The sequence below is a fragment of the Erithacus rubecula genome (genome assembly GCF_903797595.1).
Source record: "Erithacus rubecula genome assembly, chromosome: 6".
Taxonomy (NCBI): Eukaryota; Metazoa; Chordata; class Aves; order Passeriformes; family Muscicapidae; genus Erithacus; species Erithacus rubecula.
In genome coordinates, this window is record NC_136688.1 from 27,675,224 (window position 1) to 27,700,364 (window position 25,141).

General features: G+C 47.1%; 2 protein-coding genes across 20 annotated transcripts in view; one reads left to right on the forward strand and one right to left on the reverse strand.

Annotated features, from left to right (window-relative positions):
• Nucleotides 1-10,324, forward strand: part of SLC8A3 (solute carrier family 8 member A3) — a 129,829-nt gene extending 119,505 nt beyond the window's left edge. For 8 of the 14 annotated variants that reach the window (XM_079309841.1, XM_079309839.1, XM_079309840.1 and 5 more), the window contains 4 exons: nt 7,347-7,471; nt 7,988-8,087; nt 9,123-9,398; nt 9,713-10,324. In XM_079309841.1, the coding sequence (XP_079165967.1) occupies nt 7,347-7,471; nt 7,988-8,087; nt 9,123-9,398; nt 9,713-10,089 (878 nt within the window). In that variant the 3' untranslated portion in view covers nt 10,090-10,324. Of the gene's footprint in view, nt 1-6,308; nt 6,329-7,321; nt 7,472-7,987; nt 8,088-9,122; nt 9,399-9,712 lie in introns of those variants that run through there. The other 6 variants (XM_079309844.1, XM_079309834.1, XM_079309833.1 and 3 more) reach the window with 3 other exon arrangements.
• Nucleotides 10,325-21,119: 10,795 nt separating this feature from the next.
• SMOC1 (SPARC related modular calcium binding 1) overlaps nt 21,120-25,141 on the reverse strand; it is a 125,451-nt gene continuing 121,429 nt past the window's right edge. For 2 of the 6 annotated variants that reach the window (XM_079309857.1, XM_079309859.1), the window contains exons 12-13: nt 24,977-25,027; nt 21,120-23,298 (exon numbers count right to left, since the gene is read on the reverse strand). In XM_079309857.1, coding sequence (XP_079165983.1) covers nt 23,282-23,298; nt 24,977-25,027 — 68 coding nt within the window. In that variant the 3' untranslated portion in view covers nt 21,120-23,281. The remainder of the gene's footprint in view (nt 23,299-24,976; nt 25,028-25,141) is intronic. The other 4 variants (XM_079309861.1, XM_079309862.1, XM_079309858.1 and 1 more) reach the window with 3 other exon arrangements.

Here is a 25,141-nt window from a genome sequence, read left to right on the forward strand (position 1 = left end):
CACCAGAGTAGTACCACCAGAATATGATCAGCACCATTTCCCTGCTCACCCTCAGCTCTGGCTCTGCACTCTGTATCTCCTGTCCCTGTGTCAGGATTTTATGTGATACAGAGCCCCTCTTCCTTGCCTGAAATTCCCATTACACTAGTCTGTCTTTATCCCACTGTGGTGCAATGTACATCTAGTGTTTTGTTGTTATTCCTTTGATTCCAGATGTGATTACTGTTGAATTTCCACTAAAGAAGCATTTCTTGAAAGATAAGGGTGGGCATGCAGGGTGCAGGGAGGAGCTGGAAATCCCACAGGTTTGTGAGCAGAGCTGAAAACTGAAGCATTCACAATGCCTGAGCTGTGCTGCAAATGAAAGGAGCAGCATCTGCCACGCAGGCTTCAGTCCGGCCCCTTTTCAGAGGATGCCAAATCTGCTGCACAGGGGATGTCCTGAGCCCGTGGGCTATTGGACTAATTAGAAAATTGCTAGTGGCAGGCAGAAATCCCCAGTTCCCCAAATACCAGCTTAGGGCATTTATGGAAAACTCCTTGGAATGATTTGGATGGTTTCCTTTGTTACCTCTTCAGATGTGGGAAGACTGGAAATAAGTTGAGTTCAGCCTCCTTCCCAGTAATTTCATTGCTTTAATTCAGTAGCTGCCTAATTTGATCAGAACCCCTGGAACCAAATAATTTCTCTTTAAAATAACATAACGTTCCTCCCTCTGTTTTGATCCAGGCTGATTGCTTTTGGCAGCTGTTATTGGAGAACTTGGTCATCAGCTATGAAAAGTTACTTTTGGGTTGATGAGGGAGAGCCTCCTCTCAGTCTGGTGAGGGTCCCTGGGGTGCCCCCCGTGCTGAGCTGCCTCAGGGTGCCCTCTGTGCATGTGAAGGGTGTTGGGCTCGTGGTGCTTGGCCCCCACAGGTGCTTCAATCCAGCAGCAGGGTGGCAAGCAGGCACATGCTGGAGTGTCACTCTGCAGCAATCACAGCTAATCAGCGGGGAGAGAAGCGACGTCCTCGTTTAGTCCATGTCATGTTAGATTTAGGTTACACAGGCGCACAGGAATCTTGGTTAAAAACTGCATTATTGAACGTTTCAGTGGGATCTGTCCTGTGCCTTGTCCCTTGCCTCCTGGAGCAGCTTGCACAGCTCTTCCTCAGCAGCATCCCATTCCTGGGGACGTGTTCCTGGGACTTCTGTTTTTACACTGGCAATGACCTCTCTGTATATTGTTTATATAGGAAAATACTTGATACTAAAGTGCAAAGGTACTCCAGTTGTCCCTGCCTTTGCCAGCAGTGGAAGGGCTGCTCTCAAGGTCTTTCTAGCCTTTGCAGAAGTCACTGAAAGCTTGAGCACAGCCTTTGCTTGAAAATTCCTGGACTCAAGTGATCTAGATCTTTAAAGGGCTATGGAATTACCTAAATGGTAGATACTTCTAGATCATAATTTATATATATTCATCCAGTTCAAAGAAAATATTTCTAAATATGTTTCTTTATTTATGCATTAAAACTTCCATGTCCACTTTGCAGTGGGAAAGACTGAGGAGCAGAGATGCCTGGCCAATTGGGGATGGTCATGTCCGCAGCAATCTCAAGGCAGAGCCAGGAGTGGAATAATGCTCAGTTCCCAGTCCTGTCCTTAGCCTCCCTCTTACAAATGTGTAGCATTTCCCAGTTAGCATTAAGGAATGCTGGGGCATGTACATGGGATGTATCATGTCTCAGAAATAGCTTTCAGGGCTAAGTAAGCAGATTCCTTACATTTTAGAAGGCATCCTAGGCTGCCAGTGCTTGTATGTGGGCATGTGCTTCCGTAAAGGGCATATCCATATGCTAATCTCCAAAGCCAGAGTGTCTTTTAGCCAGAAGTCTTCCCCACTTGTGACTGACAGCTTGACAGTGCTCTGGAGAGAGGAACTTATTCATGCTCACTATTTACTTTGTTTAGCCAGGATTATATCTTATTAAGCCACAACAACAAAAAATCCCATTTTAATTGTTGTTCTAATTTCTTCCTAGCAGCATAGTCCCCCTGAGGGGAGACCTTCATACAGATAAATACCCACTCCAGAAATGGATGGAGACAGGATAGCTCGAGGAGTATGAAATGGCCTTCATAGCAATGTTCCATGAATACACTGCAGGTTTTAGTCCAATTTATTTAGCAACTGTCAAAGAATACAAACTGGTCCATGGTTGTTTGGTAGTCTGCAGCATTGCCTAGGTGATGAGTATCTACTTCTCTGATGGTGTTACAGGGCCTTCCCATTGCCTGCTTCAGCTCAAAACATGCTGTGGCCAGATTACACCATAGAAATTGACTTTATCTAACTTTAATTTATAATGTGTCCAGGATGCCACAGGCAATATCCAGTTTCTGTTTGATCCCCCCAAAGTCTGAAGGAAGTTGAGTGGGCAAGCAATGTAAGATGTGGGAACACTGCTCAGTGCTCCCTATTCCCTGGAAGAAATACAAGGAGGAGGGGATATACTTACAGTATTTTGAGCCCAAGAAATGGCCTGTCTGAAAGTGCTTTGCAGATCACTGCAGCTCAAGTCCTGGGATGGCCCTGCAGATGTAAGTTGAGAGAGACAGCCTGAGACAGCCTTGAGGTGAAAACTGAGCAGTGAGTGTGGCAGGGACATGCCCAGGGCTGCAGAGCACAGCAGTGGCAGGACCATAACCAGGAGCTGCTCAGCCCCCTTGCCTGTCATGGCTTTAAGGGTCTGAACAGAGCAGAATGAGAGCATGAAGTGGTTTATCTGAGAACCTCTCCTTGCTTCCTGCACAGTCTAGTACCTACTGGTATCAGCTGTGGCTGTTGCTACAGCCCAAGCCAAAGCCTACTTCTTCCTCATTCCTCCCACCCAGCCTTTGATTTTACCAGACCCACTGTGTCACCTGCTTGTAGCACATTCTCTCTAACTCATGGGCTCCCTGGCATCAGGAGCAAGGTCTCTTGGTGCAGAAACTAGCACAGCAGCCCCAGATTGCCTGGCCTCCCCAGCCTGTGTGTGCTCCTGCAGCCCAGAGAGGTTCCTAACGCTCAGTGGTAGCACATACCTAGGTGCCAGAGCAGACAGGGTCCAGGGGACCCCTCTTTAGCCACCTTCCCCTTCCCAGGGAGAAGGTGGAGGCAGCCCAGAAGGCACTGCCAATAGGCACTGCCAGACCTTATCAGGCTTAATTGGAGTTGACAGCAGGGAGTCCAGGGTGCAATCCGCATTGAAAAGTAGGTACTGATGCAGATACAAACAGAAATCAGGCTAGTTAATAATTAAGCTGCAGCTTGGCAGCATTCACCTTGACAGACCTGACCTTCCAGATTAAAATCTGTCTCCCAACACACAAACCCCCATCCTCACTGGGTTGTTTATTCTTTCTCAGCTGTTGGGTCAGTACACATAGGCTCAACTCAGCCCTCAGCATCCCATAGAACAGGCAGACCAAAAGGCCTGGAGCAGGCTTGTGTTGGGATCTGGTGTTTTGCAGAGGTTCTGATTCCTGTCACAAGATTCTCATGTGTCCTAAACAGTAGTAGTGGGCAGAATTGGTAGAATCATGTATGTGCTTCATATTGTTATTTGAAGGTGCTTTGCTCCCTGCCTTAACTATATGGCAAGTATAGTTTTGGGCTGGGCTTCTAAATTTGTCCTTCCTGCCACTGCCTTAATTGCAGGGGACAGTCAGCAGCCTGGTATTTAGCACCTGTGGGTCACTTGCATGAGTGCATTGAACAAGATCCAGCACAGTACTGACATGAGAGTCATGTGTTTTTCTCCTACATTAGGGTGGAGCCTCAGTGAAAATACAATGGCAGCTTAAATGTTTTCAGATGCACCTTTGAAATTTGTTATGTTTCTGTGCTTTGCTTTCCTGTTGCACGTTCACAAATGTGACTGTATTTTAATGAGACATTAAGGAATTACCTCCTTTCTCCCTTATCCAAAAGCTTCCACTATTAACATTTCTGTGAGGTACCCATTTGGACATGCTCCCTGTGGCTGTTCTCCTGTGGTTTGCTTGCAGCTGACATTGAAAGACTTAGCGTGGCAGTCATGTTCAATCATCTGTCCCCACAGGATGTCCCTGACGTGCCTCTGTGGTTGCCTGTGTTCTTCTGTCTGCGCCCCAGTTCACGTACACGTGGCACAGGAGGTGACATCAGGGCCTCCATTATTCATGTCTCTGTGGATGTGCTGTCAGTAGGCTGAAGGTCTCCATGCTGGTCAGCTTGTCTCTTCACTCCAAATGGCTTACCTAGGGCTTGAAGGTGCCTCTGGTGGCACTTAGTCTGCTGGCAAGGTGCCTTCTGGAGTAGCAGGACTCTCACCACCTTCACTTTGTGGGGTGTCTGGTCCCATGCTCATGCTAACATCCAGCCCCTAGGCTGACAAACACTCTTGGACATGGTTGTGTTGCTTGATTTGCCCTAAGAGCTGCCTGGCTAGTGATAGTCTTGCTTGTTGAATCAGTAGGTGATCCACAGGTGACTTGCAGGGATGACAGAGCCACGTGCTCCAAGGTGCCAGGTCCTGTGAGCACAGGCATTCCCATGCAGCCTGCCCACCAGCCCTGGACGTGGCACACACTGAGAAGAGATGCAGGACATCCTCCTCCTCTGGGAGGGACTCACATCTTGCACTGTCCTGCCTGGTACAAGTGCATAAACTAGAAAAAGCAGGACACCAGGTTCTGGGATAAAGCTGTGTTGGATACACTTGCTGTGGAGATCAGGCTTGCTGCACTGCATGTGCCTGCAGACCTGCCTGCAGTCCAGCCTCGCCTAGAGGCACAACATTTGTGTGAGGCTCTGTGTTCTCTTGACATGCCAAAGGCTTTTGTCAAATCAGTTAAACTGGGGACTAAGGTTTCATTGCATCATTTCTTCTGGAGTTGTTAAGTGAGGAAATTCTGCCTGATATTCCCTATTTTCAGAGCATCTCCTCAGATTCCAGACATGTGCTTTCTGCACTTTGCAGCTGCAGCCAGAGTGCAGGAGCCTAAGGGACTGTGCTGCCAACTGTGACCACAGCTTTTCAAATGTAGTTATTCCAGGGAAGGCTGTAGAGAGTCACAGTGTCACCAAGTCAGGGCTTTGCAGCCCTGCTGGGATGGCTGTAGTGCTGTTGCTCAGTTCTGTATTGTCAGCACGTGTCAGCATGTGCTCAGCTCATCTGCCAAGCTAGGCTTTGCAGAGCTGAGGGTGCCTTCACCCCGACCTTCAGGTTATGGGAGCTCAGACAGAAGCAAAGTCATGTCCTAGGTGCTATGGCAACTGATGTGTGAGCACCTGCATTTTCATTGATGGACACAGCTTGTTATCTTCACACACTCCCAACTGGAGGAAGAGACTGGACTTCCTCATTCTGTGTCTTAGAAAAACAGAGGTACATCATATCTGATTCCTTCTTCCACTGAATGTAAGTACTTTGAATCTTGCTCTTGTTAATCATCAGTTCATGCCTCCAAGTGTAGTGTAAAGCAGAACAATTTCATAGAATCATGGAATCATAGAATCATTAAGGTTGGAAAAGACCTCCAAGATCATTGAGTCTGACCTTTGACCAAACATATGTCAACTCAACCATAGCACTAAGTGCTATCCAGTTGTTTCTTGATCTCTTTTAGGGATGGTGACTCCACCACCTTGCTGAGCAGCCCATTCCAATGCTTAAATACCCTTTCAGTGAAAAAATGTGCCCCCTGCATCCCCCAGCATCCTGCATTGCCCTTCTTCTCCAGGTGCTGTGCTCCTCTGTCTCTATGATTTTTTTCTAAACTTATGGGGGTTCCTAAATCCAGATAACACTGTATTGAAGCTAGGCAGTGATGGTTTTGATGTACATCATTGATTTCAAATGATGGATACAACTTTTCTGTTTCTGTGATGGGTTATAATAAGGTCACCTGCCACAGGAGTTATGTTTTATAAACTCTGAAGGTCTTTCAAGGCTTACAGTCTTTGCAGTTAATCTAGCCAGGCAGATGAAGAGAGAAGTCAGAGTTTATAAATAGATTTCACTGGCACTGCATAATTTCTATGTGAGTTTTATTGTGAAGTATGAGATCTTCTGGAGTCCACATTGGATTAATCACATCTGAGGCACTACCTGGGCATTTGTAACCTCTGCAGGAAACCTCAGGTAACATCTGACCCACTGCTTAGCCAGAACAAGAACCTCTGCCTTTGTGATGTGCCCTCCCAGGTTCTGAAGAGCCCCAGGTCCCACTCCCGGGCTGAGCTGGGCCCTGTACTGCAGCTTGTACTCCCTGGCTGCTCAGGCACAGGAAAGCCAGGGAAACCAGCCCCTTTCTTGAGATGTCAGTTGTACAGGGAGCCCATCAGATGTGCCTGCACTTGGGCATGAGGGTGGAGGAGGAAACCTGTGCCAGGCCTGGGACACTGCCAGGGCACCCTTCCTCCTGGCTGGGATGCTTCTTCCCATCTGGGGAACCAGAGCCTTCCTGAGGCACCTTGCTGGGCTGGCTGGGTCATCTGTCATGAGCCTGACAGGCTATCTCAGCATGCTGCTGACCTGGGGTCCTGGTTCAGTTTCCTTCAGGGGAAACTAAATACAGAATTACAGAATTATTATTATTACTAAATACAGAAATACAGAATTATTGGAAGGAATCTTAAAGATCATCTGATTTCAACCCCACTCCCATGGGACACCTTTCCCTAGGTTGCTCAAACACCACATCTAACCTGGTCTTGAACTTCCAGGGACAGAGCATTCATATCTTCTCTGAAAAACCTGTTCCAGTGCCTTAGCACCCTTACAGTATTATGAAAGGAAGGAACTACTTGTTTAATAACTTACTTCTTGTTCATTTTTCCAATTCATGTGCGGTTTACATGTGGTTGTGACTGTGTGTGTCTGAGTGTTAGATCAAGCACTGAGTGGCACAAGGAACCAACTGTGATTTTCTACCCAAAGGGGAAAAATAGGCTCTGTCCCTTGTTCATTCAAATCAGGGTGTTAGAAGTGTCTTAAAAGGCACTTCTGCCAAATGACAGAATGATTTGGTACCTCAGTCTTCCCAAAACTGCAGAGGTGATGGGAGAGTGTGTGACAACCAAGAGCACCAAAGCAGACTGAAGAAACATCCAAGGGTTTTTTTTGTTAATAAATTAAAAACATGTTGCCTATGTTCTTGGTGACTGATATTCAGAAATCTTGTTCCTTTTTTCCTGTGTTCCAACACCCCACTGTCCCCAACCTGCTGTGTGAATTTAGCATGCTGTGAGGGGGCTGCAGAAGCTGCATCAAGCCCCCTGGTGCCCTGGAGATCCAGGGCTGCTGCCCACAGCTTGGTGTTGGCCTTGCTTTCACAGAGGTGGCTGAGAGGAAGATGACAGTGGAAGAGGAGGAAGCCAAGAGGATTGCAGAGATGGGCAAACCAATACTTGGCGAGCACCCCAAGCTGGAAGTCATCATTGAGGAGTCCTATGAGTTCAAGGTCAGTCAGTGTCCTAGGGGTGCTCCAGGAGGGGAAAGCCATGTGGCACTGCCTTGAAGAGCAGGACTGAGGGGCCAGCATGTGCAGGGAAAAGGCTGTTAGAGAAGAAATAAATGTGTGATGCAGTAAAGGGTGGACAAAGCCTACAAGAAATGTCAAAAATAGCAGCTGCTGGTTGGGGGGGTGGAGGGAGAAAGGCAGGAAAGCCCTGATGGAAGCAGAAGAAGTCAGAGGGCAGGAGGATGCAGAAGCAAAGCTGTCTCTGCTGAGGCAGGGTTGAGGGAAGAAGGAACCTTATCAGGATTGAGGTGTGGCAAACAAACTAGCTCTGGTAAGGTTTGGATCAGCCAGTCGAGGGAGAAGATGTGCTCAACCCTAGTCATAGCCTAATCTAGCTGATAGGAGAGTGCTTGTGACACTTCAACAGTTTGGAAAGGGTCTGTGAGACCACAGGGCAAGATCATCCTTGCCACTAGCAGCTGGTTTAATTGCTGTGCATCTTTATTCCCACAACAGAGCACCGTGGACAAGCTGATTAGGAAGACAAACCTGGCTTTGGTTGTAGGGACACATTCCTGGAGGGACCAGTTCATGGAGGCCATTACTGTGAGCGCAGGTGAGGACATCAGAAAATTCATAGGCTCATCCACAGGATTCATGCAGCCTGGAATGACAGCATCTCCCTGGTTAGTGATGCTCAGCTGTGGTGACCCATCAGCAAAGCCAGTCCAAAGAGCTCCTCTGCTCCAAATATAGTGGGCTTTTGCAGGTACATTAGTGGGGAGCCCAGGGGATCCATCTTGTGGTGCAGAGCCCTGCAGAAGGCCAGTTTTCAGAGGCTGTGTCAGCTGGCAGTGCTCCTTCTGCTTCAGTGATCTGATGAGCAGTGTACAGGCAGCAAAATCCCATCCTGGCTGGGATCCTGGCCAGTGCAGTTAGCTCCTACTGGGAGATGTCCTGTCATAGCCAGTAGAGTTCCTGGGAGTAGGGAGGGTTACCCCATGAAGATGTTGCCTCATGAGGCAGCAGCTGGTGAAGTAAAAGGCCCAGATACTTGCCAGCTGTTGCCTGATCAAAGAGCTCACTGCTTTCAGAGCCAGACATCTGTGGGGAAGGTATTTTAGGCACATCTATGCCATTAATGGCAATTGGGCATCTTTCTGAACCTTTCCTTGATGGTTGGTTTGGCATCTGCCCCAAAGGGGAGGTAGAGGAGGCAGTGGATGGCCTAGCCTGTGCTCTGGAGCAGGAGGATCAAAAGATCTCTCCAGTTTCCCAATTCTATTACTTTCCACTAGTTTTGGCTGTTAACATCACTTGCCTGTGCAATTTCTTCATGCCACTCTACAGTGATCTCCACAGGCTGACCACCTCCCATGTGACTGCCTATGGATGGGGACAGGGCTGCCCCTCTGTGGGTACAACACTTCACTACATCACTCCCCATCCCTCAGGGCTCTGGGGTGGCTGGGAGACATTCTTTTTGCAAAGCCTCACCCATCCCTGAAGGGCCTGGTGTGCCTCGAATTCAGTGTCATGGCCAGCAGCACACCACCTCGTCCCAGTAGAGCAGAGTCCCTGGAGCCTTGGGGTGGAGGAGACAAGCAGGAGTGAAATGAACGCTGGACCTCTCCCTCCGTGTTGTTTGCAGCAGGCGATGAGGACGAGGATGAGTCTGGTGAGGAGCGCCTGCCGTCCTGCTTCGACTACGTGATGCACTTCCTGACAGTCTTCTGGAAGGTGCTGTTTGCCTGTGTGCCCCCCACCGAGTACTGCAACGGCTGGGCCTGCTTCGTGGTCTCCATCCTCATCATCAGCATGCTCACGGCCGTCATCGGCGACCTCGCCTCCCACTTCGGCTGCACCATCGGCCTCAAGGACTCGGTCACCGCCGTCGTCTTCGTCGCCTTCGGCACTTCTGTACCAGGTGGGGAGCCCGTGGGGAGGGGAGGGGATGGGGGGGAGGTGAGTCCTCTGAAGATGCTCCTGATTCAGGGGAGAAGCTCTGCCATGGGATGGGGTTCAGGCTGGGAAGGGTAACCTCAGAGCCCTGTCCCCAGGCAAGGTCTGCACCCTGTGATCTCTGAGCCTAGAGGGGATTGGGCACCTCTTGGTCTGTGTCCTAACCTGGTTGGTACCACACCCAAGCCTCCCTTGTCCCCCAGACATGAAGCATTGTCTGTTTCTCCTGTTGGGCCCCCAGTGATTTCTCCTCCTCCTTTCCTCCTCCCTGAACTCCAGACACGTTCGCCAGCAAAGCCGCAGCCATCCAGGACATGTACGCTGACGCCTCCATCACCAACGTCACCGGCAGCAACGCTGTCAACGTCTTCCTGGGCATCGGGCTGGCGTGGTCGGTGGCAGCCATCTACTGGGCGTCGCAGGGCCAGGAGTTCCAGGTGTCAGCAGGCACCCTGGCCTTCTCCGTCACCCTCTTCACCATCTTCGCCTTCATCTGCATCAGCGTGCTCCTGTACCGCCGGCGGCCCCACCTCGGCGGGGAGCTGGGCGGCCCCCGCGGCTGCAAAGTGGCCACCACGCTGCTCTTCGTCAGCCTCTGGCTGCTCTACATCCTCTTTGCCACCCTGGAGGCCTATTGCTACATCAAGGGGTTCTAGGAGGGACGGTGCTGCCGGGGGAGGGACCCTCCTCCGCTACCTCACCGGACACAGTCCTGGAAGCGGTTTCACCGGCTCCTGCCGGGGGCTGCCACTGCCCACACGGTCGGGCAGCTGCCTGCCAAGGAGGGCAAAACCATCGCAGAGCGGAAAAACAAAGAGACAAAACCCGTCCAAAAATGGTACAAAAGAAAGCAACAACGGCAAGTGTTGAAATAAAACACGATAAACCCAGGCACTGACCCTATTCAATGAAATTAGGAAGTTTCAACCATCTCCAAAGGCCACCTCTCCCATAGGGGGTCATCTCCTTTTCTGCCAAGCACCCCACCACTGTAAGGAGATGTTTCCTTATTTTTACTGGTTGAGAATTGCAGAAGTCTGGTTCAGGAATTTGTGGGGTTTTTTTCTTTTTTTTCTGTTTGCTCGTTGCTTTTTGGTTCTGGGGGAGCACGCAATTTTTTTTTTTTCTTTTTTACTACTTAATCCAAAAAATGTTAAAAATTTAAACTCAAAGCTTCAAGCTGCCGTCAGTGCTGGAATTGAACCATGTGTATTTCTGAAGCCACAAAAGACTGTGACACAGTCAAAAAAACCTTTTCACTATTACCCGTTCCCTCCCCTGCCGCCTTCCATTTCTTTCTTTTTTAAGAACATCACAAGACTGATATATTTTTAATACAAACACAGATACACAGTCACACACATTTAGTGACAAAAGCTGGAGCATGTAGCATCTCAATCACCTGCCTGGGCTAAGAAAAAAAGGAGGAAAAAAATCCCCCAACCCTCTAATACAATAGGTGTCATGTATATTTTGACTATGGCATTTCTCTTTGTATAATTAACTTTGAGCTTGTGGTACTGCAGGGAGAAAAAATGATGTTCATTTACAACTGTTAAAGAAATAAAACATCCTGCCCTGGGGGGGAGTAAGGGGGACAGGAAAGCAGCAGTGGCTCTTTGGGATGGTGGTGGTGGCAGGTTTGCTGCGTGGTCCTCCTGCTCAGAGGTGGAAATGAATTCAGGAAAACCTGGAGAGAGTGCCCATGTGTTCCCAGCACCATCCCACCCAGAGCTGTGGTGTGGCTGCCCTTCCATTCTGTTGGTACCCCATTTTTCACAGCACCCACACCTTGTGGTCTCCAGGCCACTGACAGGTACAGGCTTCAAAACTGCCACCCATGTCAGGACTCCTACATCATCTCAAGTACCTTTTAGGAACACCAGACAGACAAAAAAAAAAAAAAGCATCATTTTAATTTGAAATGCATTTCTTTTTAAGGATAAAGAAGAAAAAAACCCGCCACCATGAGAGTATGTCATGAGTTACATCAACAGCTGCAAATTGAAATGTTGGGTTGGTAATAAAATAAATAAAAACTATACCTATATCTATATAAACAGTGCTATCTATAAACATATTTCTTAATTGAGAGCCCTGGAAGAGAATGTTAAAATCCTACTCTTTGCAAAGTGTTTTTTTAGAAGAAGATAATTTCTTCTATCATGAAACAGGTGCTGTAAAAGGGAACCATTTTCCTCAAGTTCCCTAAAATAAGTCAAACTTTGAGAGGCAGCAAGTAAGAGACCAGCTTCTAAAAGGTACAGTTCTGCCTGCTCCAGTGCTTTTGGCTGCCCAGGGAGGCAGGGAAGAGGGGCCCGTGGGTTAGGGAAAAAGCAATGGGAACAAAATTATCATGGACAAAAAGAGATCTAACATTATAGCAGGTGACTAGATGGAAGCAACCATGGTTCTTAAATCACAGATGGAGTATTTATTTTCATACAAAATGTTTATCATGTATCTATATATAAATGTGTATGCATGAGGCAGAGGGATCCATCTCAGATGAGCAGCCAGAGCTTTGCTGAAGGGAGCCCACAGTGAGTGAAAGCTATTGGGTTTGAAGCTAACAGGAATTTGACATCCTGCCTCCTTACCCTCCCTTTGCCATGCCTTTGGGGAAGGGTCAAAGGTGGGCCAGGGACCCTGAGGCCAGGCTCCCACCGAGCTCGCTGGTCCTGGCTCCAGTGGTGCCAGCAGCCTCCAGGAGCAGCTGCTGCCACTGCCCATCAGCCCCAGAGCTCCTGTCTGTGCCCCTAAAAGAAAAATTACAAGAGTCCCCAAATGTTTTTTTGGTGGGGGCTCGAAGTGCAGCTCTCAAGGGGAATTGTTATTGTTGCTGTTTTTAATTGTAACATAGAGTCTATTGAGGTTTTATTTTACCTGTGCCAGCATAGCCATCCCTGGCTGAAGGCCAGCCTGGGGCGCTGCTGTGCTCTTCTTCTGTGCTTGTGCTGTATCCACGGTGTGCTTTTATCCACTTCCTTCTCCAGCTGCCTGCAGGGAAGGGGTGTGGGGGTAGGACTGGCTTCCATGAGGGAACTGTATGGGGCCCCTGGTGCCCTCCATGCAGAAGGGTGATCTGCACCAGGCTGACATCTGTGGCATGTTCCTTTTATTTTTTTTTTTACTCCATTAAAAAATATGCAAGCTAAAAAAAAAAATCACAACAGGTTTGGTGCCTTTGGGGATTGTTTGGTTTTTTTTTTCTGGAGTTGTTGTTTCATTTTGGGTCTAGGTATCTGCTAGCTTCTGTTTGCCTTGGAGCACCTGCCTGGACTTGGTTGCAGTGGCTCTGGCTGCTTTGCTGCCCCACCCCACCACCCCATTGCTCTGGTTTGGTATTGCTGGGAGGACCCTGCAGCCCTTGCCCCCGTCCAGCTGGCAGAGAGGAGGTTTTGCTGCTGTTTTTGTTGCTGCTGATCTTTCCCCTTTGTTTTTCCCATCAGCTTCCCATGGCAGCCTGCAATAACAGCTGCTGGCCCCTCCCAGCAGCTTTCGAGCTTTGGGCTGCACATCTTCCCTTTCTGCCTCCTCCCCTGCATCACTGCTGTGGTTGAGAGTAAATAATACATCAGGAGGGAAAAGCCAAGGGGATCAAAGGTGCTGCTCTGTCCCTGGGGCCCACCCTGCTGTGGGGATGTAGTCTGAGTGCCATGCATGGTGTGGGGCCACTGGTACCTCTGGCTGCCTCCCCATCACTGCTGCCACAGGGGGCACCCACAGCACAGCACAGGTTTTGCTGTCCTGGTGATGCTGCACTGCATGGGTGCTGGTCAAAAATCAGCCTTTGGCTAAAGAAGAGTTTTGCAAAGAGGCACTCATCTGTCCCCCAAAAGCTATCCAGGAGCTGTGTCCTAGTTTTGGCCAGTGACCAGGCTGCCTTCTCACCCAGTGTCATCACTGACTGATTTTTTCCACTTGTATTTGGACACCTGACCCTCAAAATGCCCTTTACAGTGGCCCTTGAGCTAGAACTGTCCCTACCTGCCCTCTGAAGCATAGGGGCAGCTGGTGCAGCCCATAACCCCAGCCTCCTATCTTTGCCTGACAGCATGGGGCCCACTTACTGCAATCCAGGGGAGACTGGGGCTTGGGCACTTCACAGTGCAATGCAAAATGACCAGGTGGCCTGGAAGAATTCCTGCTTGGCCCTGGTGCAGTAGCAAAGGCAGCCCTGGCAGAGCAGCCATGGCAAGGCTGCCCTGGGCAGCCAGAGCTTGGCAAAGCCACAAAGAGACCTCTGCCCTACTGGGTCCTGCACACTCCCACCCCTTCCACCTGCCTCTGGGGTCACTGCCACCTCTTGCCCTGCTGGACAGCTCCTGCCCAAAGAGAGCACACCTGCTTCTGACCTGAGGGGAAACACACCAGTTCCAGCTCTGGCTCTGGCTCATTCCCTGACTCCGGTGATGGGACCAAGAGGGGTTTTGGGGTGATGGGGCCCTTTGGGGCTGGTTTGCTGCCACTGCTGTAGAAGTAACCTGGTCCCCACAGGTTCTGAGGCTTAGATCCAGGACCAAAGTGGGGCAAGCCAGAGAAAGCTAGGATGAGTAAGAGGAGTGTGCAAGCATCAGGAATCTGTTGTGGTACAGTACAGTCAGACATGGAAGTGTTTGTCAGAGACACAGAGCAAAGGTTTTAAGTTAGGAATGAGGCAATTGCAGCACATGGATTGGGCTTTGTCACCTTTCTGGCAATTACTTGTGGAGAGCTAGGGTAGTGCAGGAGGCAATCTTACCCAATTACCTGCAGCTGTACTGATTACTAAAAAGGAAACATCTGTGCCCAGCCAATCAGTTTACAGTATATAAAGGAGTAGGTCAGCTTTCCACCATGCCCAGGCAGTTGTAGTTATAAAGAGAGGTCAGAAGGTAGCTGGCTGTGCTGTGAGGAGGCAAGGGACAGATGAAGTAAGATGATATGTGGGGGACAGTCAGGATCAGGTGGCTGGGACATGGACAGCTTGGGGTTAGCCAGCTATGAAAAAAGAAAGGAGTTAGAGCTATGTGAAACTCAGTACAAGATGATAATAGGAGAGAGACGAGTCAGAACTAACATAGGGGGCTATAAGAAAAGGAGACAGAGTTGTATGAGGATAAGGTCTTTAGAAGAAATTGTGTAGAGTTGGCAAATGAAGGCTGGTAGGATATGCAGTGAAAGGGCTGATGGTGTTGCCAGTCCTAGCTGTGATAGTTACTGTGGTGTTGGTGTGGTCAGACTCTTCTGGGCAAGCTGAGACAAACCACAAAAATATTCTGCAATGCATATTTTCTGATTCCCTGTCTGGGGTGCTGGACTGGTTTGTAAATCACTTGACCCAGTATGGAAGGACCCCTCCATTACTCTCCATCCCTAAGTTACCAACAAGATGCCTCTTCACAGCACCACCTGCAAGGAGAAGCCCCCACCAGCTGCATGTGCCTCTTGAAGCTTCAGCTGCTGCAGTGGGATGATGCCTGCCTGCCTGTCTCCACCAGCACAGCCCTTTGCTTTGGGAAAGCATTTTGGAGGACACCCAGTATTGTTGTACCTGGTGAGATAAACTAGAGGCAACAAGACCTTTGTTCACCTCCTGGCAGCACAACAGGACATAGGTGTAGATCTAGATGGTGAAAGAAAGGCATCCAAGAGATCTGGTCATGCTTGACAATGGCCTCGGTGTAGGAGCCAGCCTGCACAAATGGGAGCAGCAGTTGCTCAGCCCCAGCTTGTCACCAAGAATAACCTTTGGAGTATTAGATGGAAAAATGTTTTTAATGACGTTGTCATTTGTGTGCTGTGCCAGCAGCAGCCAGCTTGCTGATGACAGAGCTGTGTGTGCCAGTGCTGCTTAGTGCCCAGCAGAGCACACAGTGCTCCCAGCCTGCCTCTGTCCCAGGAGGGGACTAAGGGGATAAGATTAAGTACCTCCTGGTACTTATATAAGTCATTTAAAATACATAGATAATTAACTCCAGTAGTGGGTTTATCCCTCCCCCCTGCCTTCCCTTCACCCAGGAGGTCTGGGCTTTGCCCAGAGGTAGGTGGCAGGGGCAGGCCAGCCCCAAGGCTCCCAGGGCATCCTTGCACGTGGCTGGTGGAGTTGGCTCATACTTTTGCCCCACTGCCAACAGCAGATACCCTTGGTGCCTTTTCCACACTGCACTTACCCATGTGGTCTGGGTTTGAGCTTAGACATGGAGTCTAAAGGTCTGATGAGGTAGATGAGGTCAGCAAATGCTCCCACTGCACTTGAATGTAAGTATTCACCCATGTCCCAGGTTGTACCATTGCTGTTGCCATGTACATAGCAAGCTTAGTGGGAGCTGTGGCTAAAAGAACAATTGTGACCTACCTAGTACTTGTTGCTGGGCATGCACTCAGAAATCAGCTCAGTTTCAAGAATAAATTAAAATTAAAAACTTCACAGGCCTAGGAAATATATTGAGATATGTGCAAAATTAGGGTGAATTAAAGAAATAAACCCTCCAAAGATTACTTTAGGGTGTAAGTTGTGAAGTTAGCAATACCTTCCTAGGAAGATACCTCTGGTGTTGAAGAAAATAAGCTTCCATTACAGAAACACTGGTCCCATTCCATGGGAATTATGACTACAACCTGGTGCATGAAAAAGCTGTAGAGGGAATAATATCTCAACACAGAAGCTTCAAAGGTATTCTCAGAAAGTCCCATGGCACATCTTTGGCACTAAGGATGTACATATTGTACAGAGCACCTTTATGTTCCTATTAATACAAGGGGTGTCCAAATAAGCTCTTAAAGCTACCAAAAGAGATTTGATTGCCACCTCTTCTTATGGAGTACATTGAGCAGAAACTAAAAGCAAAGCCAAATGCAGGGTTTCTATTGGCATCACTAATTTTTTTTTTCTTCTTGTTTGATTGACAAGGACACAGAAATCAGCTCTTTGTTATCCTTAGTGGAAAGAGGATTTCATATGTGGCACAGTCATTCAGGTTCTCCACTTTCTCTTTTTCCAGCCTCTGAGAAGCCACTTCTACAGGATTGCTGCCTGGTGGGTCTCACTTTGTGTTTGCACACTCTCACAGCTGCCTCATGGCAGGTCATCCCCTGCCTCTGCTGATACTCTTCTGTTGACTGGGATTGTTTCTTCAAATTATCAGCCATTCACATCCTCCACAGGTGCTGACAGACACCTCCCCAATACCCCACCTGACACTGAGTATCACCAGGAAAATTTATAGCAAAGCAATATCCAAAAGCTACTGCAGAAAATAGTGAATAGATCTGGGCTCTGGACCATCACTGGGAAGATACCCCAAGGAAGCTCTCTGACTTTGACACTGAACTCAACATATTGTGAATCTAAATAGGCTGCAGTTCCTTGGTTGGCTTACAAGAATGTCTTGTGGGACAGTGCCAGAAGCCTCTCCAAAGTCAAGACATATCACATCTAGTGCTGTTCCCCCCCAGCCAGGAGGCAAGTTATCCTGTCAAAGTATGGAATCAAATTAGTTTGAAGCGATTTGTCCTTAGTGAAACCTCAACAAACCCATTCCTGCCACTTATTTACAAATGTATAATCTTTAGAGGATTAGAGGATAACTGGTCAGTAGCTTGCTCCTTTAGGTTTTCAGAGAGAGACATCAGGTGTGTGATTCTCTAGGTTTTTCTTCATCACCAGCTAGGTGATGTTGCTCTGTTATCTTTAAGTCCCCTGGCAGCTCACGTGTAGTCTGCAATGCTCCAGCACCCATCCCACATTTCATATTTTTTCTTCTCATGCTTCAGGCTGTTGCAGAGCTCTTGATCCACTTTATTGATCTCTACTTACACTCCCTTCATTTCTCTTGCAGCAGGATAGTTTCTTATTTGGACTATGACTCCTTTTATCAGCCCCCAGATCTCTTTTATCATTTAAGACATCTCTTCACAGATCTTGCCTATGAGTTTTCTGAATTCATTTTTATTTGATGTTTTGGTTTTTTGGAGTCTAAGTACTTTAGATTAACTCATTTTACAAAGGTCTGGTATCTAAGTGCATTTTGAGGAGAAAAATCTTTCAGCAAACATCTCTTGTGTTAGAACCCACTGCAGAAGGCCAGGTTCTTGCTAATAGATCCCTTGGGGTAAACTGGAATGAAATGACACTGAATGAGTGGTGTTTGTAAACACACACATGTAGGGTTTATGGTAGAACAATTTAATTGCAGTGTAAAACAGCCATTTTTTGTTATTATGTATACTAATATGGCAATACAAAAGCATCAAAATACCACTTAAGAAAATGGGTAAGAAAGAGAAGGAAAGGATAAGAGTAGAAAGGTCCCTGTAGGCCTCACAATGAGACTTGGCTGTTGAAATTTTAATGTCTCTTGGCCAAAGTGGTGGTTGCAGACTGGATCCATTGTGTGGTGGGGGAACTCCCAAAGAAGTGATGGGGAGAAATCCCCAAAACACAACATCTGCTGGGTTTATGTTCACTCTGGTTCAGGTAGGAACACCTAGGTCCCTCCTCTGGGACAGAGAGTTTCATCTGGACAATGTAATGTTGTGGATCAGTTCAGGAGTCTCTGGCACCTTCTAAGACAACACAGCTGCCCTTAACATCAGGGAGTTGAGTCCATTATGGCCCATCAGCAGAGATGAAAACCTTCAGGCCATGTGTGAATGTCCTGGTACTTCCCCAGCTGGGGAGTTATCACAGCTGAGTTCACTGGGGTAAGGACAAAGAAACAGTTCTCTCCTCACAGGGTTTGCCTCTTTCCTTATCAGAGAAGAGCTGACACTGCACCTGGCTGAAGAGAGAGAGCTATTTCTGAAGTGACTTGGATGTTCCCACTCTGAGCTGGCAGCTTGTCTCAGGGAAAGCTGTATGAAGGTGGCTGAGGCTGGATTGTTCACCTGCAGCTTGCCCCATGAATGCTGGAGCCATCACCATTCCAGTCTCTCCTCCAGAATCACTGGTGAAAACATTTTTCTCCCTAGACCTGGGATGACTGGACAATAGTATCCCCTTTATTTGAAGTTCCTGTCACTGTCCAAATTCCAGTTAGCTGGAATTCTTCAGGCATATTTGGGGAGGGGTGAACTTCCATGTTCACAGATGGACAACAAGGTTTCTCTGATAATTTTTGCAATGTTTAAGCCATTAATTTGAAATAATTTCAACAGCTTCAGAGATGCAAAAATTCATGTTGGGCTGCAGGTGAACAAATTCGGCCTCAGCCACTTTCATACAGCTTTCTCTGAGACAAGCTGCCAGCTCAGAGTGGGAACATCCAAACTTCAGAAATAGCTCTCTCTCTTCAGCCAGATGCTGTGTCAACTCTTTTCTGACATGGTGAGGCCAGCAGGAATCACTTCAGTGGTCCCAGCCAAAATCATGACTGAGGGAGATAGCAGTGGCACTTAATGCTATGCAAGGCCAGAGCTGTGCTGTGAAATGGGGCACTGGACAGCTCTGTCTCAGCTGAAGACCCTCAGCCCAGTCCCAGCATGCTGAAAGAAAACATTGTGGAATAAATGTGCATTTATGCTTTTGCAGGAGATTGGACAGTAGTTGTAGTTTGTGCAACAACACATAGCAAGTCCTGGAGTGCACAGGCAAGGTCCCTTTGAAAAACAAAACCCACCATTAAAACCAGTAAGAAGTCCTGCAGCAGAATTACTAAAAGCATAATTGCTTCCCAAAGTAGTCAGTCTTGGATTTTTTGCAAAACCCTCCATACAAAACACTTGCTGTTAAGACTCCCGGTTTCTAAGGTGGAATTCTTTCAACCCATTTCCTATTCAAGGTCTTTTCCAAACTAAGGAGCATCACTTCTGCAGATTGTTCTGTCCAATTTAATATCAGCTTTTGAATAGTTTCCAAGGTATTTTGCCTGAAAGGGCTTATAAGGGCTGGCTGCTGAGAAGTCAGAAGGTCACCATTCTGCATGTCCATTGTGTTAGCTATGTTACAGACAGGAGGAGAAAAGGCAGGGGGAGGAGGAAGAGATTGGCAGTATCACTGCTGGAAGCAGAAGCAAGCCCTTTTCAGTCCTTGTGGCTTGCTTAGAGAATGGCAGGGAAAGGGTGAAGGCCTCTTAAGGTACTTTATGTTGACTCCAAAACCAGGAACCATGGCCAAGGCATTGGTCTTTTCAAAATAGCCTTTTCCTGTTTTTAGTTAAGTTTTGCAGAACCCTGGAGAATAACTACTGCTCTTCCCTTAGCCCAAGAATTTGTAATACAGCTTTGTAATACAAGGACATTAACTTAGTTTGCCAGTTCATTCTTGACAGATGCACACTGGCTGTCTAAACAGGCTGAGCAAATTCACACAGCTGTCATTAAACCACAGAGATGCACTCTGGGGTTTAATTCAGCCTGGAGGCTTACACACAGGGGACAAACCTCCCAGCCCTCCAAACCCAACCACAGACTGACACTGGACTCTGCAAGGAAGAAAGTCCCCTTCCCTCTCCTACAGCACAGTAGGAATAACTGGAAATCAAGATTCAAGGAGTAACCACCACAAGACACTGGAGCAAAAATTATCTATTTTATTACAAAATCAAAACCAAACAGATGCCTTTCAGTTTAACAAATTTGTCATAGGCAGAAATGCACTGGGGAGGGTAAGTTCATTATAAACTCAGGCTATGGAAAGCAGAGCCTTCACACAAATGAATCCCACTGTAATGCAGTTTCCTACAACACACTGTGCCCTTGGAAGATCAGCAAGAAAGGAAAGATTTTTTACTTCTGGCAGGATGAACAGATGACTTGACTGTCAAGTCCTGGTTCTCTTCTCTGTCCCAGCCATTTTCAGCCATCATTCAAAGTAGAGCTGGAAAGGCCCAGGAAGACCTGAAGGATGAGGAGACACATGCCCAGGGTCTGCTTTCAGACACAACACTGACACTCCCTGTGTCCCAGCTTCAGAAAGATGCTACTGATGCAAGGCAGAGCGGGAGACTGATTACAACCACCAGATGAGTACAATTTGGCCTAGCAGCCAGGTGGACTGGCAATAAAACCAAGAGTACAGGTTGTTGGACAGCTCAGAGCAAGGGCTGTGTCAATCAGGACCGGTATGGTCTGCACAACCCTCAGACACAAACCCAGAACAAGTAACCTGACCTCTGTCTGGACATTGCACAGTCGTGCTGCCTGGGCCTTCCATGGCAATGCCCAAATGTTGCCAGAAGCTGCTCAGAGACCCACACAAATTCAGCAAGTCAGGATGCAGGGACTTGGAATTGTCTTGTGATAGGGAAAACAGTGTAATGCCTGGTCCCTAATCCATCCATGAAGTCAGCCCTGGCCTAGCAACAGGAATACCTAGGAATACCACAGTTAACCAACAGCCATCCCTTGTTTGTCTTCCTTGAAGAACTGACCCAATTTTAGTTGCAAACCACATGTGAATGCAGGCCTTTTGGAGGGGAAGGACACAAGGATGAGAAAAAGGAGGTCAGCAGAAGGATTTATGTAACAAGCAGGAGTGGTGACTGGCTGGTTTATTTCCAGAAGAGGCAGTGAGTTGTAGCAGCTCTGCAGTCCCCCCACAATCTTGTGGGGCATTGCCCAGCCCCAGTGCTTGGCTGATAGAATTCCTAGAGGCATCCAATTGTCTGTTTCTGCTGGATATAACTATACATTAAAAAAAACCCAACCAACCAAAGGAAAACCCCACCCCCAAAAAAACCCCAAACCACCAAATACCAACCAACCCAGCAGGCAGAACTTTTAATTCCTAAAACTAGCATATTAAAAGGGAGAGGTTTTTTTATACAGTTAATTTCATTCTTTACTCCCTACAATAGGATTAGTGAGTGTGACATGGACATTTCTAACTATACACTAAACCAAATTATTTAAACACACAAAAGATGTGCCCCGGGCATTAAAGGAAAGACAAAAACAAAAGAACAAAAAGAGAAGAAGCAATCAAGAAGGTGGGAGCTTGCAGGCCAGAAAAGCACATACATTCCATGTGAGAAACCATGAAGATTCAGCAGCAGGATCTGCTCTTGCTAAAGAGAGGACTTCTTTATAGTATGATGGTATGATGTATATTTCAGATACTACCAGATGTGTTTTCAACCATGCCATATGTTTTAATTAGCTGCAATACACTTCCCAGAGGAAGAGTTATTACTACCCTTAAACAGTTATTTATAGAAAGGCTTGTTAGTTTTTTTTAAACTTTCCATTTTGCCAAAAAAGCACTAACTTACTGAATCAGGACACTTTTTTTGGTGATATATTTATCTTATGCTATTGTCATGATGACATGACAGAGTGAAGATACTGTTGTATCATCTTTTACCAAAGCAACAGAGCCTTGAGGGCTCTACAGTAACCTGTATTGCTGTTTCAAGTAGTTGTTGGTGTGATGTCATATTAGCATGTGATTTCATCACCTTCACTACAGTTTCTTCTAACAGGTTCTTGGTCCAGAGACAAGTGGCAGAAGGATCACCAGGTCTGAAGTGGGAGGCTGTTCAGTGGTTGGAAATACACAAAGCAAAACACTGTGTGTCCCATCACACTCTGCCCAAATCTAGGATTGCTGATACGGGCACCCCTGCCAAAGAAACAACTTTGGTGAAACTGCTAGTGGTTGACACAGCCCCTGTGGCCTCCAAGAACACCAGACTCCTCACTCCAAGCCTTTGCTGTTGGTTCTAATCACACCCCAGTGTCACAGTACCCAGGAGGAGCTGGCAACAGCAAACCAGCAAAGAGGGCAGGCACACCACTGTGCAGGAGAGCTTGGATTCACAGCCACCAAAGACAGGAAAAGTCACTGCTGACAGACCTCACCAGTGAGCATGGCCCAAGCTGTCGTGCTGAAACATAAGTAAAGCAGGCTCTTGGGGACCAGCAGCACAACTGTGTCTGTCTGCACTGACAAGTATTTTCTTTGCTCTTCAGCAAAGCACCAGGCAGGCTAATGCTGCTTTTAGCAGGCTTCTCAGAATGTTTATTGTTGTACAACATACAGATGAACACACTCCACTGACTCTACTAGGCCTATGGCTCCCACATCCTTCCTACAGCTTTAGATTCCAGAGGCATGGCACATCTTTGCTAAGCATGTTATCTGAGCATAAATAGCAATGCATTTGTATTTCACTTCTGCCCAACTTGCAACAGGTGCACAAACTACTTTTGTACATTCTTAATACAACCCTTTTCTACCCCCACTTTAGGCAGCTTTGCAGTGCACCACTACTTACATGAAATCTGTGCCCTCAAAAGCCCAATTGCCTAAGTTTCAGAGAGTTTTATGGTAAGAAAAGAGATTCAGCTGCTCTCGAGAAGCATTTGGTACCTAGGGTGCTGTGTGCACATCTGCAAGAACAATTCATGCTGATACACTGGCTTCTTTCTGCATGGAGGTGCTGTTAAAGCTTGCCACAGAATGATGGTTTGGTGGCAGAAATGAATGCATTACTATAATCCACTAAATTCAAAGTGTCCCTCTAACCCTAACAGCCTTCAAAAGCAAAGGGAGGAACAGAACAGTGACTCCAACCCCTGTACAAGACAACTGTACAATTTACATATATATTTATATACAGTATATAAAATTCTTTGAGTCCCAGTGAACTCAATTTTACATCATCAGTAGCTGTTCCAATTTTTAAAAGTCATGATCCTGCTCCCCTCCACTTTCCAAAGTATTAGATAATGGCATTGAAAGGCAATTAAAAACAAACCCAAACCAATTTTTTAAAAGTGCAAATGTTCTGGGTGCCACTTCTGCTACACTGGCTGTCGCTGATGCTGTGTGCTTGCTCACAAGCAGCAAGGTGTCTGTCCATCTGTCACTGGATCTTTTCTTCCTTTGGGTCAGCTCCTGCCTTCCCTTCTTGTCTTCTGCTGCTACACCAGGCGACCTACTGAAAGAGTAGGGTGGGGTGGGCAAGGAGGGAAAAACAGAACAAGTAAGGGAAAAGGCAAATGAAAACAAAAAGAAAACTGACTGATAAAGATCCAGTATAGCCTCTGCTGAAGCCATGGCCCCAGAAAGCTGAGATCCCAAAGTAAGGCTGAAAACAACCAGGGGCTAATGAGACAGCCTTGCTGGAAAAAGCATTGAATGAGTCACATGGAGCCTTAGGGACTGACATATTTTTAAACACAAAACACCACTTTCCTCCCCCTCCTTGGAAATGGGCATGCAGTCTAGGGAAACAACTGGTCCAACATGCCCTGCTCTGCTCTTCTGGCTGGCCCAGCTGATGCAGAAACCCACTGCTGCCAGGCTGCCCTGCCACCATCTCCCCACAGCCACAGCCAGCTGCCCCCTTCCCCAGCAGACAAGCAGGTCTTGGAGGCTTTTCTTCAGAAAGCTTTTGTTAAGCCCCTCACCAAAGGTTCTTAAAGAACCAAAGCTCTTATGGGATCACAGCTAGAGCTCTGTGGATTAATTACAGATGAAAACAAGCTAAAGGGAAAGCAAAAGTAGGGATTTGGTTTTCAAGGAGGGGAAAGGTTACCTCACTGGGAGGAAAGGCCTCAGTGGGATCAGTGCTGATCAAGATGCCCTGTCACAGGGGGCAAATATTGTCAAATGCAAAATTATTTCAAGTAGCCATATTTGCAATTGATTGCACAGCTCTGCAAAAGGTGCCTGCAGTGCTCAATGACCAGCTCATAAAAACAACAGATTGTTTTCCATGTCTGTAAGTGCAGTGCAGTGTGGGAGTGTGGATGACCTGTCCTAAACTGAGCACTTTGAGTGACAAGGAAGGGGCTGAAGTCACAGCAATTGTTCAAATGCCCCTGCTCAGCTTTCAGCAGCAGGCAAAAAGTGAATATATACTCAGAATGGAGAACATCCAGAACATATCATATCATCAATGTACAAGGTGTAGTTGATCTTTATCTTCAGTTTTCTGTTCAGCCCACCTCACCAGGACCAGATACATTCCCCAGAAAGATAAGGAAGACAGCAAGAGGTATGGAAGTCTTCTGGCATTAAATAAATACACAGCCTAGGTCTGCTCAACACAAAAAGGAGTCTAACCAGATATATGTAGGACAGCTATAGAACACGTGGCAGAAGATATAGGCAGGGAAGAACTTCCAACTGCTTCTTACAATCCAAAGTGAGAAGTACCCAACAAAACCATGAGGCAAGTCTAAAAGCAAAGCAAAGGATGTTGTTCATGCCTGATGAAAGGGCCCATGTGATTCAATGCCACAAAATAAAGGGGAGAGCAGACCTTTACCACAAGAGAGAAGAGTCTTCATGGGAACTTGTCCATGGAGTAATATAAACACAACAAATCACCTAAATTATTGCTTGATAGAAGAAGGAAGAGTAGGACAGGAGAGTAGCTGCTTTATCCTATTCCAATTCCTTAGCAACACATCATCTGCTCCAGCAAAAGACAGAGCTGGACTTTGAAATTATGCAATGGAACTGTATGTTGGAATATTTACATATCTTAAGACTTTAATTTCCAGCTGTTTCTATATTGCTGTTCATGAATATAGGAGATAGAGGAGAATGCATTCTGCAATACATGCTTATCACAGGAAAAAAAGAAAACATTTTGACAAGATACTCACTGAAAGGGTTAAGACCTTGTCTTTTTCCATTGGGCAAACTGCTCAGGCTACCTGTAAAATCCAAGAACCACATTAAAGGAAGTAAATGCCATGGCATGACAAAGGAGCCTTCCCTTGTCTGTTGCCACACAGCAGGTTCAAAGCACCCACTCTGAGCATGCTCAC